Source organism: Cyanistes caeruleus, chromosome 7 (genome assembly GCF_971803275.1).
Source record: "Cyanistes caeruleus chromosome 7, bCyaCae1.hap1.1, whole genome shotgun sequence".
Lineage (NCBI taxonomy): Eukaryota > Metazoa > Chordata > Aves > Passeriformes > Paridae > Cyanistes > Cyanistes caeruleus.
The window spans coordinates 10925061-10943625 of NC_141707.1; the positions used below are offsets into that span (position 1 = coordinate 10925061).

The window sequence follows — 18565 nt, forward strand, 5'->3', positions numbered from 1 at the left end:
TCAGAACGTGGACATGACATACTGTCCCTAGTGTCCTAGAGGAGCACTAGGTTGTATCTGCCTTTGGGTTGTAAAATATTCACCAGAATGAGAGCATGACACAGCTGTTATTTAGGCAGCACTTGTAAATTCTGCTCTCAGCTCCGGAGAGAGTGCACTGTTTCATTGCCAAAGCATCTGAGATTTGCGGCCAGATCTCTGGACGCACTGTGCCCTCACACCCATCCCCAGTTCCCTATGACCACAATACTCCACGGTGTGTGCTACTGTCCCTGCACAATCCTCTGTTAACCTCCGAACTAGGATTCGGTCAGCAGGGGAGAGAAGGATGTAGCTTACAGAAGGATGATCACAACTACCCCCTCATAATGCACCTGTCCCTGTTATTGTCTGTGAAGGGCGACTGTTTAAAAATCAAGTACAAGCATACCAGAGATAGCTTCAATCGCGTAAACAGCTGCCAAAACTACACAGCTGTGCAAGAACTGCAATTGCTATTCTGAAGCAGAAGTGAAGGGCGCAGACACCATAAATCACGGTGTACTCCAGACATTCGCGTTGCTTCTGACAGCGGTTTTCCTCCAGATACGAGAACACGATGTGCTCAGTAACTCAGCTAACCCACAGCTCGTCCAAGTCGGCGAACAAGGAGGGTTTTAGCAAAGCCTACCCATCAATTTCTTCTGTTCAGACTTTCTGCATACTTAAACAAGGGAGTTAACGCATTTTTCTCCTCAGACAGGCGCAATTCCAGACCCAGCCAGAGGACTCTCCCTTGCGGCGCCCTGACAGCCCGTGCCAGGCTCTGAGGCCAGCAGGGACAGGAGTGCTCGGGGCGGGAGTGAGAGCGCAGCCCCTCACGGGACAGCCCAGCCCTGCTGAGCGCCCCCGCCGCCTTTCATCCTGGGAATGGCCGGGGAGAGCAGCCGGGGGAGGTTTCAGACGAAAACCCCGGTAGTGGGCACGGGCAGCATCCCCGCAGGCTCCACAGCTCTCCGCACTCACCGGGGCTCTGAGGGGCGCTCGGCAGGGGCACCAATGGAGGGCGGAGCGCCCTGTACACACTACCTGACAGGAGGCTGTGGCCAGGTGAGGGGCGGGCTCTGTTCCACGAAACCGACGGGAGGACACAGTCTCAAGCTATGCCAGCGGGGGTTCATGTTGGACATTGAGAAGAAATTCTTCACAGAAAGAATGGTTGGAAAGAGCTTCCCAGGGAGGTGGCGGAGTCACCGTCCCTGGAGGTGTTTAGGGAGAGTCAGGACGCGGCACAGGGTGCCACGGCCTGGGTGACGGACGAGATGGTTTTGGGGCTGTTCCCCTCCTGCGCCGCCCCAGTGTCTCCGTGAGGGGGCGCGCGCGTGCAGCCCGCCCGCCCTCAGCATGCGGCTGCGGCGGGGCCAATCGGTGCTGGGCGGGGCCAATCAGCGCCGGGCGGGGCCAATCAGCGCCGGGCGGGGCCAATCAGCGCCGGGCGGGGCCAATCAGCGCCGGGCGGGGCCAATCAGCGCCGGGCGGGGCCAATCAGCGCCGGGCGGGGCCAATCAGCGCCGGGCGAGGCCAATCAGCGCCGGGCGGGGCCAATCAGCGCCGGGCGGGGGCCAATCAGCGCCGGGCGGGGCCAATCAGCGCCGGGCGGGGCGGGGCCGGTGCGCGGGTGGCGGCGGGACAAGATGGTGTCGCCGGGCGCGCTCCGCGTGGTGCGGTGCGGGGGCAGCGCTCTGCGCGGCGCCAGGGCCGTGTTCTCCGCCGACTCCAAGCAAGTGGGGCTGGGGGCCGGGGCTGCCGCGCTTGACGGGGGTGTTCCTGAGCTCCGAGCGGGGCTTTGCCCGCCGGTGTTCCCGCGGCCTGCGGCTGCCGCGGAGCGCCCGGGCCCCTTCGGCCGGGGTAACGGCGTTTCCCCCCTGCAGGTACCTGCTGTGCGCCTCGGGGGACTTCGTGAAGGTGTACAGCGTGAACACCGAGGAGACGCTGCGGCTCATGGGCGGCCACGCCGACCTGGTGACCGGCATCCAGCTCAACCCACACAACCACATGCAGGTTTGCGGGGAGAGGTCTGGCTGGGGGTGGCCGGGGTGCCCCTGACCCTTATGTGCCACCGCGGGGGCTGTCCCGGGGCCGGCTGGAGCTGGGAAGGGGCTGGAGTGAATAGGGCACCGTCGAGCTGATGTTTCGCTGAAATCTGACAAGAAAGGTACAGCAGTGTCAGTTTCCTACAAACACAAGCGTGAAACGTCACGTGGATTACACTCCTTGAATGGAATGACAATAAAACGGAAATACAGCAAAATTTCCGGTTTTTTGATTGAAAGAGTAAAAGAAGCATGTGAGAAAATCAGAAGTACTGTGGTTGGTGTTGGTCCTTCTGTATCTGCTGGTACTGGTGCAGATGTGCCTAAATCCCTTTAACCTGCCCAGTGGCTCCCTCTGGCCCCAGGCTGCCTTCCCTGCTCCTATTTTGTTTGGGGATTTTTTGTGTCTGGATATAAACAAGAGTTATTCACCAAGAGGGACTGAACTGCATCTTAACTGTGTAAAATCAGGTGTTCGCATTGTGGGTATCTGTGCATTTGCTCTTTGTGACAATTTACATTTCAAACTAGGGTAATAGTGTTGTACTTGTACTTTATTTGAAGTCATATAGAGCTTGTCTGTCCTGTGGGGTTTTTTTATGATTCTGTTACCTGGAATCACAGTTGTGATTTTATTTAGAATCTGGTGGATCTGGCATTGATGTATTGCTATTACTTATATAGTTGTTTTTGTTTGGTTTTTTCCAGCTCTATTCTTCCTCTCTCGATGGCACCATTAAGCTGTGGGACTTCATGGATGGGATTCCCATTAAAGTATGTTGAGTTATTCCTGTTAAGATCATGTCAAAAATGGGCACAAATCAGTGTGAGATGGGTTGTTCTAGTATTAACACAACCTAAAACCCATCTAATTATGGGAGTAATAGAATTTGATGATGATGCAGATCTTTTCAGGGAAGAAGATGGGAGAGGTACTGACATACTGACTTTGGTACCAGCTGCAGTTTTGAGTGCAGTGTAGCTCTGGAAAGTATGCTGCAGTTTGGGATACACCAATAGGAATTGATCCAATGGCTTGAAAATGTGGGCTGCTTATGCTTGCTCACATTTTCTGTGATTAATACCCACCTCTGGGTGTGCCCTCTGCTTTGTATTAGGGATAAGATATCTTGAGGGCTTCCAATAAATTCAGTGTCTCATATTTTATTAGTATTGTTTTAACATTCGTATTAGTGCTTGATAGAATAAAGGTGTATTTATCTTAGAATCAAAATTTCTAATTAACGCGAGAATGTTTCTTTAAGACATGATTATTTTAAAGACATACATACAGATGTAGTTATTGTTGATTTCCTTCTCTTTTTTTCTTCAGACTTTCACTGTAGGATCCAAACTTCTTGCACTGTATGCACTTGCTAGTGCTGAGGACTCAGTGTTTGTTGTCATTCCCAAGAAGGGTGAACGAGGTACAGTGCAAGTAGCATCATCCATTTAATCTCAGTCATTCTGTGTCTGTGCTATAGTCCCAGCAGTGAGCAATGTGCTGCAAGAATGGGCTTTAATATGTTAATTGTGAAATATTTTTTAAAATCCTGTGGCAGGTGTCTTTAGTCATGCATTTTGTACATCGTTCATTCTCATTCTGTGACATCTGTCATTCCAATATTTGTCTAGAAGAGTGCTTGTCTTTGCTTTTGATGCATGTACTGCATGGATGTGGTCTTGTAGATACAGCTCATCTTTGAGCAGTGCTCACCAAGATGATGGTTATGCTACTGAAGTTGGGTATGAGTGCTGGAGTTTATTCTCCCACTTAGGCAATATTACCATAAATGGATTTGTCCTATTCACAGCAGGTCTAGGTATTTTTCAGTGGGATTTTATCTGCAATAAATACAGCTTGGCCTCAGTGTGTACTATAATATATTGCTAATTCAGAGCAAGAGGAAATACTATGCAGCTTCCCTTGGATTCTGCTTACACTTGCACTTTTACCCACTGTCTGGTCCCCATTCTTCAGTACTGCTGTTGGTTTCAGACAGATTTTTTTTTTCTTTGGTCAGATACATTCCAGCTGGTCTCAGTTAAGCTGACAAAAGGAGCAGGCCAAGATCTGGAAAGCAAGGAGCTCTCAGTGGTTCTGGATGGTGTGGGTGCATCAGTGAAGCACATTGCGTTTGGAAGAGAAGTATGTTCACCTTTGGGGTTTCTTCTTTTCTGGGGTGTTGGATTGGTTGGGTTTTTTTTTTCCTCTCAAATGAACTTTTTGCTGTTTATGTCTTTATACAAAGCACAGCAGTACTGAAACAAAACTGAAAGTAAATGAATCAGTGTGAGAACTATGCTTTCTTTAGTATTACAAAAAAAAAAAGGAACTTTGACACTTACAATGGAAAATTATTTTACTTAACATCAGCTTACATGTTGTCTCCAGTATAAAGTACTTTGTAGTGAAATGTACTTTATTTTTTTCTTGTATGAAAACATAATCTATATGTCCTAAATGGCTTTATTTTAACAGGGTGCATATGTGGTATCAGTGAAGGATGTGACTCTCCAAGTTTATTTTTTTAAACGGAAACTGTTGAACAGGTAAGAATGAGAATGAAAGTGGCAGGTATTGATTCAGTCTGATAGATCCTGAATGTTTGTTAACTCATGACATGTGCACACGTGATCTCATATTTGGTTTTTCTGCTGGAGGGGACGTAGTCACTGTATAAATAAGAAGCTTCCTGTAGAAGTGAGCAGATCAGTGGCAGTGGTACCTTACCTTTGCAACTCAGGGGTGTACTTTTTTCAGTTAGATACTTAGGTTGATGCCGACCTGAAACAAGTGACATAGTTTGGGCAGGGCCAGGCAGCAAGAGGGAAGCAGGAGAAAAGGAAAGAGGGAAAGAAAAACAGAAGCAAAAGCTCTTTTAGCTTGATCGAATCTGAAGAATTAAGGAATTCAAGAGGAAAATAAGTCTGTCACTGTTTTTTGGGTGTGCATGTGACCATAACAACTTGAAAATGTTTAATTTTGCTAATCAGAATTATTATGTGCACTAGCCAATCCTTTTGAAGATTTGTTCTAGAAAAAACAACCTAACTCTTACAATTAAAGTTACTTTCTTAACTTTTGAAGGTTTTCTTTAAGTACGGTGAAGACAAAAGGAGGAGACAATCGCTTCAGTTGTGTCGTGTGCCATCCTACGGAGGATTGCATTGCAACTGGCCATGCTGATGGAAAGATTCGCCTCTGGTATTTGTGTTTTGGTTAACTGTGTATCCCATAAACTTCTCTAACTGTAGGAATTAAGTCAAACCTGATTAAAGCAGTCCAATTTTTCCTTAGCATTTTCATTTTCAGAAGTAAGAATGAGCAATGAACTTGCAGTGCTAACAGTGTATATGTCAAGTGGAAAAAAATGGTTGATAAGTTATGCTCCATTGAATCTAAACTTACTTGTAAAAGGTAATGGAAGGGCATTCTTTATGGGCAAGTAGAGTCCTAAGGAGAGCACACCAGTGGAATACATGATTAAAAACATTACATGGTTAAGTTGCTTCCAGGGCTGAGTTGCTCAGTACATCTAAGATGTGAGGTGTGGACCAGGAGGGTTCTGAAAACCTGTAGTGTGTTCCTTCCTTCCTTCTGCATCACTTGAGCCTAGGATAAATGAGTCTAGAAGTTAGAGGACAGGATGATACAATTAATTCAGTATTTCCTTTTGTTTACTCTGTTGTTAATGTTGTGGGTAAAGAATTGTTTTGCTCCTCTCCATGCAGGAGGAATTTCCACCACAGGAAAGAGTACACATATTCCACACTGCACTGGCATCATGATATTGTCATGGATCTGGCTTTTTCTGTGGAGGGTGAGTAAAGCAAAAATGAAAAACAAAGCGATAAAAAAAAACTATAGAAATACCCAAAAAAATCTCTGTCAAGCAAACAAAACCTTCTCAAATTTGAAGTGTTGCAGCAGACAAGGAGGAATCTATAGAAGGTTCAAGTTTGTCCCACTTACTAACAAGTTAATTTCTAGAATTTTAAATATGTCCAGGAAGGATATGAAATAGAAATTAAAGGAGTTATTACTTTTTTTATTTGAATTTTGGTTAGCATTTATAATGTCAGTTATCTGCCTTCTGTGATAGAAAGAAAAATCTAACCCCTCCTCTCACCTCCCTCACCTCCACTCTTCCTCCCCTTCTGTGTCATTAATAATAGTGATGAGTTCTTCCCAGTTATAATTGCATCCAAATAAAGCAGTTCAATCTTGTCTGAGCTCAAACCTGCTGTCAGAAATACTACACTGCTATCTGAATTGCATGATCTGAGCTATTCTCCTTAAGCTATTTCTTACTGCAAAGTACTTCTCACAGAAGGAGAGCAATTCAGCCGTATCCTAACACAAATATCCAACTGATTCAGAAAGCAATGGGATCTGCTGCTCCCAAAGCATTGCTTAAATTCCACTGTAGACACAAGCTCCTTTTACTTAATCCTTTACTTAATTCTCTAGCAATTTAACAGGGGATATTGAGAATCATGTCTGTGTGTATTGCCTAGGCTTGATTTAATTGTTTACTGGTGACAATTTAAAAAGTTTTGAGGAACTCATGTCTGTCTGTCATTGTGAAGATACAGGCTGCTGATTTTATTTATTTTTAAGCAAAACTTTTTAACTGTATTTTGTTGAAAAGGAACCAGGTTGCTGAGTGGTGGAGTCGAATCTGTTCTAGTCCAGTGGCACAATGAATCTTCATGCCAAAAGGATTTCCTGCCTCGTTTGGGGTCTCCTATCGAATACATCTCCATGTCCTCTGATGGTGCTCTCTGCTGCACCCTGCACACAGACAACAGTAAGCCAAAATGCGTCCAAATATCACTTGAATGGAAATACAAATTTTTATTTTGTTGTTTTGGACGAATTAGCTAAGAACTACATAAAATTTTAGTGATTTTTTTAGTGATCTGAAATTTCAGTGATCTGAAAAAAAACAGATGCTTGTTCTTTTGCTCTTTGATCAGTTCTGTGAATTTGCCTGGTGACTGCTGTAACTTGTCTTTTTCCACCTTGGTGTCATAAACTGGGAAAAGATACATTTAAAGTACAGATGGTTACAGTCCCTTTCCCACCGTGAGGTGTGTGCCTTTTGTAAGGCTTTGTCTGCTTTCTCTTTCAGGAATTACGATAATCAACAGCAACCTAAGGTTTTCCAGAAGTATTCAAGGGCTAATCAAAAGTAAGTGCAGTAAAATTTATCTTCCACTTAGAGGGTGGAATGTGTCACTTGACAGCTTTGGTTATTTGTCACCTGATTTTTGTTTCCAGGTAGGGATGTCAAGACTGGCCTAGTGGTTGATCCTAGAACCAAAGCTTTGGTCCTGAATGGAGAGCCAGGCCACTTGCAGTTCTATTCCCTCCAGAGTGACCAGCAGTTGTTCAGTGTAAGTTGGATGGGCTTGTACCAAGTTTGACTTAATCAAGTAATTTGTGCATCACAATTCATTTAAAGACTTAATATGGCAAATGGGGAAAAAACCTTGCAGCTATCCCACAAGGCTGGATTTCAGGCTGAAATGTTCTTGGCTTTACCTCTGACTTCACTTGCTAAGCAAATCTAGATACTGAAAAAATTAATTTAAAACACTGTGTTATCCTGTTAAAAATTTGTAAGTAAAACACCTTCAAATTACTTTTCATTCTTTCCCACACTTGGCATCATTGTGGAATGCACATGCCCTAGTTCTGCTTTCCCCACATGCTGGCATACTTCTTTGTGCCACAGCCCAGTCAGGTCTAACTGGAGCCTTCAGAACATGCTTTCTCCACGGTTTCATGGGTAGTTTCTCTTACAGCTCTACCTGAATTTTAAAATAGACCTGTGGCCTTGCTTTGCAGCTGGACATTGTGCAGCGCCAGTACATCCACCAGGCAGGTCTGAAGCAGTCAGACCTGGTGAAGGTCGCGTTCAGCGCTCAGGGCACCTGGCTGGCCACGGTAGAGGAGAGTGAAGAAGTGACTGACCCTGAGCTGCAGCTGAAGCTGTGGTTCTACAGTGAAGAAACACAAAGGTAGTGACCACGGCTGGTGTTGCCACTGTCAGTCACACAAATCCCTGCACAAACGTTGCCTTGTAAAGGCAGAGTTTTTTCCAGATCTGGGAAGTTACCATGCACACTGCAGCATCTGCGGCAGAGCACAGAGTTGCACTGAATACCCACAGGAAATAATTGCTCTGGATCTATTTTATTTGCAGTAATCAGAGACTATTGTAACCATGGGACTCGAATTCACATATTTTCTGGATATTAGAAATCATGAACCTGACAGAATGGTTCTATAGCTTACATAGTTTTCCCATCTATGTGTAATCCATCATTAATTGATTAGTCCTTCTCCAGGAGGTAGAGAAGATTATAATTTTATTGTTGGTCTTTTTCTTCAGCTAACATATGCATCTGGCTAATACCCTTTCCCTAATTTTCCTATTAAAATAATTACATTTTGACAACAATTTGGTATTTTCTTAAAGAAACAAGGCAAAAGACAGCTACTACACAGATCAACTACATGATTAAGTGCCAGAAAGACTGTCCGGAGTTCAGGCTGAGTATTTGAAAGATGCCTGCTTAGTGGTAATTCTGAGCTACTGTACGGAAGCCACTAGAGAAACCTGATCTGTTAATGCAATACCATTTAGCTGTCTTAATTAGAAATTCCTTTGATTGCTCTTCTCCCTGCCCATTCCAGAACCAACTTGAACTAAAGTCTTCCCCAAGTTCCAAAAGAAATAGAATGGCAAGCTTCTGTTTTCTTTTTCTATAGCTTTACGCTGAACACGAGAATAAACACTCCCCATGACAACCACATCACAGACATGTGCTTTCGTGACATGGATGAACTGGGAGATGACTCTCTCATACTGGTAACAACCGGCAGAGACTGTGTGTTTAAAGTCTGGGTGATGGTGGAAGACACTGATCCAGAAGGTAAGAGTGGCCAAAACAGTGCTTATTCTTACTTGCACCTTGTAACATAGAACCATAAGAATAAACCTGAGTTGGAAAGGACCAACAATGAAATTTGAAGTCATGCTGTAGAAACTAAGACCCTACTTTCATTTGCTTAGTCCCGTGCATTTATCTGCTGCTGCTGCTGCATGAAGTATTGTGTTCTGAGCATCCTGTGATGGAGTTCAGTCGTAGTTCCACAGGATTAGTTTGGTATGGAGGTTCCTGAAATAGCGAGAGACCTTGGCAAGCTGCTGCAGAAAGAAATGGCAGCCTGTGTTCATTGGTTAAAGAATTGTGGTAATGATTTTTCCATGCTGAGAAAATGGATTTTTGTCAATCCTCTGGGTCAGCTTTTCATTTGAGACTCCTGCTTAAAGGAGAAGGATACAGAAATGTGTTACTCTGTTTAAGCTGACTTAGTGTAAAATAATTGCACTTTTGCAATTCTACAGATCCACCGCTTCAGAGTTCATTTTTTGAACATCCTTCCTTTCCTTTAGGTATTTGAGCATCACAGAATAGGTATTGAGGTATTTCTGAGATACTTTTAATAACCAAATTCTGCCTCTTGACAGACATGCTGATGTTCACTTCTTTCAAACAGACCATCTGTGTATGGTTATTGATTCCCCTGTATGCCTTTGGACATGAAATACAAGATTTCCAACATATTAATGTCCTTTTGCTTAAATATTATTACAGTGTCAGGTACACTTAAGTGAAATGGCATTTTCCTGCCACTTGGATGTCTTGTCATTTCGTGTTCCTAAGTAGCTGTGATAGTGGTCTTGCTAAACTGCTTGCAGTTTAGTCATCTGTTTGCCTTTTTATGGGCAGGTAAGAACATGTTCAAAAGTACTTTTGAGCTGCTAGGGTTTCCATTTGGCAAATTTCGCCAAACTTTCTCTTTTCTTTGCTCCACAACTGTGGCTGCTGATGAGATGAAAAACAACCTTGTTGTTTACTGTATTAGTAGTAACCCCCACAGTGGTAGCTGAAAGAGTGTTTGGTTTTGCTTTTTTTCATAAATTATTCTGAGGCTAAATTATATCTCAACTTAATAAGCAGATACTTTGATCTTGAGTATAGTTTCATATGGGGATGAAACCTAACTTTTTTTTTCTTCCATAAAAATAGTCTTATATCTGCTGACTGGCCTCATCAGGGTGTTTGTATTTTAGGTGACTACAGGGTTCTGTTTCATGGCATATGTCAAAGTAGCAATTAGTGGTGACTGCTGTGGTGTATTTGCCCAGTGAGGCAGAGTAGGAATGCTCAGGTAGAAAGGCTTGACATGCTGCAGCTTTTCTGCAGCAATTATTGGTTTACCAAAGAGCTGCTCAGTTGAGTTCACTCTGGTATGTGTTAATTGCAGCAGGTCTCTTGCTGAGCCCCTAGATGGTGCCATGCAGTTGGAAGTACACAATCGTTTCAGGCTTTTTTTTTTTTTTTTTTTTTTTACAGGCAGGTCTTTTAATCATCAACTTGTAGCCATTATATAAAGGGTATCTTAGCATAGAGTGATTTTCCTTTTTTCCCTCATCCTACTTGGATGTTGCAAAAGCATGCTGTAGGAATTATTTTATACTGGGAAATGTATGTTAATGTGGTAAGTGCATCACTTCACTCCAGTTTATTTTCTGGTAACTGTCAAGAGTGGGAAAGGTGTCCCAACAGAATGCAGTGGGAGGTGAACCAATAACATGCTGGTGGGTCACTTGGTGATCTTCAAATCGTCTGTAAATGAACCATGAGCTTCATTGGATTCAGATGTTCAGATTTTGAGTAATATCCTTGTGATCTTGCTAGAATGACAGAACAATTTTTAAAACAATAAATGTTGAATCTACTTGAGTATCATTTTACCTAACCTCTGCCTCTTTGAGAGCACAGTTAATGGAGTTGGCAAACAAAGCATCACTATTGTACCAGGTCAGTTAAAATACCAAACTGAGTACAAATGAAAACCCTATCAGCTCTTTTTCATATTAGAACAGGGCAGATTCTCTGTACTCTTCAAAAATTGTGAAAGAAAACTGCCTTGCTCTTGAGTCTATTTTGCAATAATAATTGAATTCTTCTTTGTTCATGTATAGACTTAAATTAACTGGCTTGTTCATTCACTGCAGCACACGAGAGTGTGAGCTGGAGCTGTGACTTTGTAGGCAGCTACCACAACTACCAAGCTACAAACTGCTGCTTCTCAGAAGATGGCTCTTTGCTTGCTGTTAGCTTTGAAGAAACTGTCACTGTATGGGATTCACTTACTTGGGATCTTAAGTGTACATTTTGCCATCCACCTGGAAATATAAGGTATGTTTTTCCGCTGCTCTTCTATGTCTCATTTGAACACTCAGAAAAGAAAGAATCAATTAATAGAAGTCCAAGACCTTGTATATGTACATAAACATTGAATTTACCAGTCTCAAATTCATATATAGAAAAGACTAAAATGGCTTTTAGGTGGTTGGTTAAAAATACTGTTAAAATTAAGACTGAGCATTACAGTTCCTTCTTACTTGCTTATGTCTCCTGTACCTCTCCCATCCTTAAATCTGTATCATGGAGCACACAAGTAGTGTGTTGATAGCCCTTCTCTTTTTCCCCATTAATCCAGGGGTGAAGCAAAGTCCTGGAAAATTGTGAATACAAGAAGCTGATTTTTTATCCATGTATACAAACATGCAAATAGAAATTATATAATAAAGACATGATGACCTCATCTGTACTGTGAAATACATATCTTGATCCTCTCTAGCCTCTGTTTGAAAATCTTTGTTTTCCTGGCAGACTGTCCCAGCAGTACTCCATTGTATGCTGTCAGTATAAAAGACATCAACATTCTTGGTGCAGTGGCAAGCTTTTCCCAGGCCAGCTGCTTCCTCTTGCAGTCTTTACTATTTTTTTATATTAAAAGGAAATAAATTGCTCTACAAATTTAATGACTTACTGTATTACTTGCATGACTTCAAGGGGCTATGCTTTAATATACAAATTCTGTCCCTTATTAGCTGTTTTGAAAATCTTTTATCATTAGAAGTCATAAGGCTGTTCTGTTATTCTCAAACAAGAGACTGAGAAATTAAATCACATGCTTTCTTCAACTGGAGCAGCTTATAGTAACTCTTTAACTACTTCTCTCATTCTAGTTCCTAAACAATAGTAGGGCTTCTTTATTTTCCAGTCCCAGTGTGAACACTTAGAATTATGTATGGGTTTGTAATTTATTTAAGTTTTTAATCCCTCCTTTTTATTGGAATGCTGTAGAAACACATATTACATATTTATGCATACTTTAAATCATCAGACTTATCAGGTAGTTGTGTGTGGAGTTTCATGCCACTAGAGGTGAATGCAAAAAGCAAACTTTGGATTTAGATACTAAAACTAAATCATAACTGAATGTTTTTTGTGACTTGTGAGTAATTGCTATGCAAAGAAACAAAGATGAATTCTGAAGGTGACTAATTTGTTTTGACTCTTTACTTCTGTAGGAACATCTGCTTTGGGAGACTAACATGTTCCAAGTACCTTATTGGTGCCACTGATTATGGCTTTCTGTGTTGCTGGAACCTGCTCACTTGTGCATGTAAGATCAGCTTGAATGTGTGCTAGAGTAATTTAATACCTGAAATTACTGTGAAACCTTGAAATAATCCTAGTTCAATGCCAGATTTACACACTACAAAATGCCCTATGGAAATGGGATGATTTTTGTATTTAGGATAGTATCCTGTCATATGCATGTGCTTTGTGTGCATGTGCAGAATATTTTGTAAATTAGGTGAATGGTAGCCCAGTAATAGGTAGTATTTCTTATACTTGTGTTAGAGTTGGTAGCATTTGTGGTTTTTATTCACCAGGGAATGAGTGGAGCTGCCTTTTCCAGCAGCTAAGGCCCTGTGTGTTTGACCTTCTGTTGGCTCCTTTTCACCTCTGGCTCTTGCTGTGCTTGCTTTTCAGTGGAGTGGAGTGCCCACCTCAACATCGTAGTTCTGCAACCTGATCCCCTTTCTGAACATATTGCTGCAGTCTCGTGGCTCTCCAAAGAGTCCAGCTGTAAGTACAAAGCCTTCTTTGACAAGTCATAACCAGCAGAATTTAAAACTGGGGAAGCACAATTTCTAGAAAAGGTTTTCTTAGAATTCAGACCATGAAAAGTGCGAGAGGGACTTCAGTGTGTGTTTGCACTTCGGGAAACCAAGCCGTGTCTGACAGCAGCATTCAAATAAAGCGTGTTACCTTTTCTTCCAGTAGTAGTTCCAGGTACAGCATATATCTCAGGATTAACCACCAAATGTTCTTGACTCTCTCTTGTAAATGCAGAGCTGTGCAGCTACATTTTAGAGCTCTGACATTAAATTAACTCTTCCTATAGAAATGGTAATTTCCAAGTATGTTATCTGGACTGGAGAACTGTGAAGGGTCCCTTCTATTATTGAGTAAAGTTATCCAGTTATCTTCCTGTAAACTGGTGCTTGGAGGTGATCCTGTCCAGCCTTTCTGGAGGGCTTTGACAGCTGGCCAGGAGTGTAAGAATTTCCTGATTTAAAGAAAAGATATTCTTGGTTTTGCAGTGTTTGTGTTTAAACCAAATGAGCCACGGCCACTCTACATCCAGAGAAATCTTTGTAAAGAAAAGATCCTTCTTGCTGCCTTTGTTCCAAGAGATGAACCTGAAACTATAAGCTCAGAAAAATACCTTTGGCTAAGAAAATCCCAACTGTTTTTTCTTACGGATACACAAGTAAGGAATAGTAATTGGTAGGTGGATCCTGGGGAAAAACTGTTTTCTTTAAAAAGGATTGATAGGAATTCAGAGTTCTGCTTATGAGCATAGGAGTTCCTTTTTTGATTTCAAGTCATTGTAAGCTGTGCTTTGTTGAAAGCACTGCCTGAACAGCCTAAGCTCAAAACTATATACTGGTTTTCTACTGTGAATAGTTTATGCTGCCTCATTGATACAAGACACTAGATAACTTGGGAGCATTGCCTTGTTTAACTTAAACAAGCACCTATAAGCTGTATGAATTATTGCTGATTATTCAAATGTTCCATATGATATTCAGTTTCCCTGTAATTTCTGGATGGGGGTGTGTGGTTTTTTTGTTTGTTTTCCCAAAAAGTCTATAGAATCTCTATGTCCATTATTGCTTGTCTTCAGTTTCTTTACAAAATAAAGAGGAAGAGATGGTTTTGCCTCTTCCACTTGACTGATAAAAGCTTTTGGGTCAGTTGGAAGCTTCTGTAGGTGAGGTATGGAAATAAGGAAAGCAGTTTCACATGTGCTAACTGTGTTATGTCCTTCTGTGTTTTAGGAGCTAATGACACTTAGCACAAAGTCTCTGGAAGAAAGGCTCACACCATCAAGCAAACAGGTACCTCTCACAGAAGTTCTCAGATGGACAGAGCATTTCAAAATTCTGATGGTGGTCATTTTGTCATATTGGAATTCCCTTTTGTCATGAAAATGCACACCAGATCCTTACTTGGAGTCATAGGCACTTAGCAGATGGGGCAGTAATCTGGATTTTCTTATTTTTTGACAAGAAGTGCTGTTTGTAGAAAATTCTTTAAAGTGTCAGTAAGCTACTCTCCATTTCCTCTGGGAGGGAGAAGAGAGTACTTTTCAAAAAGATTCAGGTTACAAAAATGAAGCAAAATGTTTTAAGTTCTTTCCTTATCTGGGTTCCTGTAACACTTGGAGCCTTGAGTGTGGTCTGAACTGTGCTTTCTAATGGGGCTGAACAGTTGTCAGTCAATTGTGACTTACCAGGGAGAAGGATTTCCAAAACTACATTCCAGTATGTATTTCTGTGGAGAAGTAGTCTGGGAAATAGATTTTTTTTGTTCTGGTTTTTGTTTTTGTTTTTTTTTTAAATTCCCGTTGAAGAAGTGTTTTATCCTCACTGAAACAGCAGCATTTGATTGATATGGTTGGTTAGGTAAAATAGATCAAAGTAGAAGTTAGTGTCTTTCTAATACAAAATGCTGTGGGAATGTGGGCATAAGCAATCAGTTTCTTTGGAGGGTGGGAAATAATTTGGTGTTCAGATTTATGTATATTGATGTAGGAAAATGCCAAAAGTCAAGGTGCCATGTTTTGCTCCCCATTAGATAATTGAATCTCTCCGCAGATGACGCTGGAGTATAAATGATCTTTTGGATCTAAGTAGAACCAGAAAAACCCATCCTTTGCTTTTCTGGCACATGCACTACTTCCACACCTGAAACTTAATAGGTAGATCAGCAAACTAAAATCTAGTGTTGGGTTCAGATTCTGGAGAGTTTTGCAACCCTCTGTCTGTCTCCAGACATCTGACAGAGGATGAGTACAAAGAGCCACATAGCTCAGTTGAGTTAAATTGGAGTGTAAACTTGCCTCACCTGGGTTTATTCTGAATTTTCGTTACTTAAAAGGATATAGAACTTAGATTTGTAACACTAAAATTCTACTTATATTTTTCCAAGCTGGCAGTAGAAGAAAGTCTTCCTGTGACACCATTTAGTTTGCTGTTGGGAAAGCACAGACATCAGCAAGCACAGGAGGATACAGACCTTGGAAAACCAGTTGTTCATAATAAGCAGGAGCAAGCTTCACCTGCTGTCAAAGAGGTAGGAGTAATTGCAGTAAATGTACAAGCAAAATCACGACAAACAAAATCTTTCATAAAGCTTCTGTTCTATCTTTGCAGCTTTTGCACACTCCAGCACACGTTTTGCCATCTGCTTCCTTCCTCTGCACTATATTTATTAACTCATTGCTCATCTCCAAAGAGAACAAAAGGTAAGAAAAGTTCAAGAATTCTCCTTAGTTATCAAAGTTACTTCAAATTATGTACATCTTTGTTCAAAGTGTAAAAGCAGTTTTCCAGCACACTTTACCTGTTTAGTAAGTTAGTAGAATACTTCAGTGTGGTAATGGTCTGGCTGTTTAGAGTATTGGCTCTTTTGTTGCTCTTATTTTTGCTAGGTTTTGCATAACGTGCTTATATGCAAATGTTCTCTATGAATTTAACTTTATTCCAGGGATTTAATGGCTTTTTAGTGCTGTTTTTGGTTAAATACTAGATTCTCAACTTTATTTGAAATTTCTATGACTTGCTGCATAATTTTTGGTTTCAGTTTCTAGATACACCAAGGAGTTAGAAGCTTGATCTTAAGAATTCGTGTAGAATGCAAACATAATTTCTAATTAAGCTACAAAATACAAGTGTATACTGTAAGCACATCTAAGTTTGGCTTACAGTGCATTAATTCCAGTTTAATAGAGGAGTTTCATAGGTACTTAAAATGGTTGCTTTCTCCTTTGCAATCATTGTATGCTGCTAAAATGGGAATGCAGGCACAGGGATTATGACAGTGGTATAGTATTAGGATTAATATCTTGTCACTTACACTGAAGCCAGTTAAAAGATTGCATTTTTGTGTCATCTGTTCTTTAAAATGTTTCATTAAACTCTGCCAGGCCAGGGATGAAAACCTGTCTGTGGAATCAGGTGTTGGTGTGGATTTGGCAGACAGGTGAGGAGGTGGCTCACAGGGCCAGAGCTTACATGGGAACAAACACAGCTCCTGAGTGTGCCCTGGCTTCTGCCACGTTGTGCTGGCCACTGCTGCAAGATCTGTGTCTGCATGGCACAACAAAACAGCCACAAAACACTGGCAAAAATCTAATACATGGAAACTTGCATCTAGTTTCAGTCCTGAAGAGTGTGAGAGTTCAGTGACCTGTGTAAATATTTGCACTTGCAGAGGTTGTACTTTGACAGTGGAGATTAGTATGGCTGAGCATTTAAAGGTACATACATGTAAGGGCTGCAGCATTGGGCCCTAGAAGACTGAGCACAATTTATCACTATTTAGTGGATATATTATACAGTGGATATATTATTAGCATTAAATGCTTCTATTTTCCTTGGCACTTTGATATTACTGTGTGCTTCTACATTTACGTTTTGTGAGTGATGAATAGTCTGTGTTACAACAGATGATTTTTAGAAAACCAGTACTGTTTTGCCATGCAGTTCACTCTTAATAGATCTGGACTATTTATACAACAGACACTTGAATTAATACTATTAATTAATGCATTTTAAATTATAAGTTCCATATAATTTGTTGGAATTGTACTTTCTACTTCAGCACAGACTTAAAGCTCTTGAACTCAGAAGGCAACAGCTACTTCAAACACCTCTCTATGTTCAGAGAAAAAAAAACCAACCAAAGAATGATTTTTCTTTCCTAGTAACGCTTTAGATATTGTAGCAGTTTTTGAGTCCAAGTGACCTCTTTCAGATTCTTGAATGCTGACATACTCTCAACTACCAGTATATTGATTCAATGTTTCTGATCCTGTAGGACTGCAATGTTGTAACATTTGTCATAGTGTTGACCTGCCTGCTCTGCAGTTATGTACTGTATTTTGAAAAAGAAAACTATTTAAAGTTTACTTAAAGGAGAGCTGTTTGAGAAATAGCTTGAAATTGAGATGGCAAGAGAAGTGGTAGTGGTTGAAGGTAGACTGAAATAAAATAAAAATTTAAAAAAATAACTTACTTAGTTGTTTGCATGATAACTTCTCCCCTGTAGTACTGTAGCATGTGAGAGTACTTGCTAATTGGGTTGTTTCCAACCATCTTCCAGTGCTGAAGAAGTTGCTGATGAAGTAGAAATGGAAAGTGAAAAAGCAGACGGTGATTCAGATGAGGAAGATGTCACAGTAATGGAACAAGAAGATACAAGCCCTATGGAATTATTAGGAGAGATGACATGTAAACTGTCTAAATCCCAGGAAAAAGAGCTACGAAAAATAAGAAAAATGGACTACAGTTGGATAGCAGCTTTCTAAACAGACATCTTACTTCTTTTATACTGCAGATTGAAACTTTGTGAATTAAATATTCTTTTAAAAAATGTTTCAGGGCCTTTGGCCAGAAATTTTAGCAGCTTCTCTTTCCAAAGGAATGCAGAACTATGGGGAGAGATTAAAGTTTTGAAAAGCTGATTCTGCTCTTAGTTTATTACAGATTCTCTGTGACATCAGAAAATGCTTAACATGCTCCCCCACACACACAAGTATATTTAAAAGGCTAATAGCAAAACTGAGTTCATTATCTGATATGTGATCAGTTAGCAAAGTGACAGCTCAGCTGCTGAAAATCTTCCCCTCTGAGGCTGGGTGACTGCTGTCAAAGCAGCAGCAGCAGGAAATGCCTTCAGCTGGTGACAGAGCTTAGCTCCAGGTGTGGCAGGGGAAGTCAGGGTGGTTCTTGGTGCTGTATACAGGTAAGTAACAAATCTCCTCCCTAGAAGTTCCTCTCCAGATATTGAGACAGATGAGAAGTGGTTTAACATGCCTGGTTAGAGAATACAGATAGGAATCTTCTGTGGAGTTCACAGAGTATGGAGATTCTTAGGTGGAGGGTGCTCAGAACACAATGAAACCTTTCCAAATACCAAGACAACTGCATCATGTAGGAAATGCATCAGTTCATGCAAGAGCCAGTTTAATAGGTCTT

At 41.3% G+C, this 18565-nt stretch overlaps 1 protein-coding gene across 2 annotated transcripts; it reads left to right on the top strand.

Annotated features, from left to right (window-relative positions):
• Positions 1–1568: 1568 nt before the first annotated feature.
• On the top strand, positions 1569–18051 carry WDR75 (WD repeat domain 75). 2 transcript variants are annotated; one of them, XM_086898425.1, is made up of 21 exons: positions 1569–1759; positions 1911–2040; positions 2781–2846; positions 3406–3499; positions 4097–4221; positions 4555–4625; positions 5164–5280; positions 5808–5896; positions 6728–6886; positions 7211–7270; positions 7360–7475; positions 7930–8102; positions 8857–9020; positions 11174–11357; positions 12539–12633; positions 13008–13103; positions 13622–13791; positions 14363–14422; positions 15516–15659; positions 15740–15831; positions 17691–18051. In XM_086898425.1, exons 1-21 carry the CDS (start codon positions 1674–1676, stop codon positions 17893–17895), a joined length of 2496 nt encoding a protein of 831 aa, XP_086754551.1. In that variant the 5' UTR covers positions 1569–1673; the 3' UTR covers positions 17896–18051. The 2 variants fall into 2 exon arrangements, with proteins under 2 accessions (XP_086754551.1, XP_086754552.1); XM_086898426.1 differs by having other exon boundaries at positions 1641–1763.
• Positions 18052–18565: the final 514 nt, after the last annotated feature.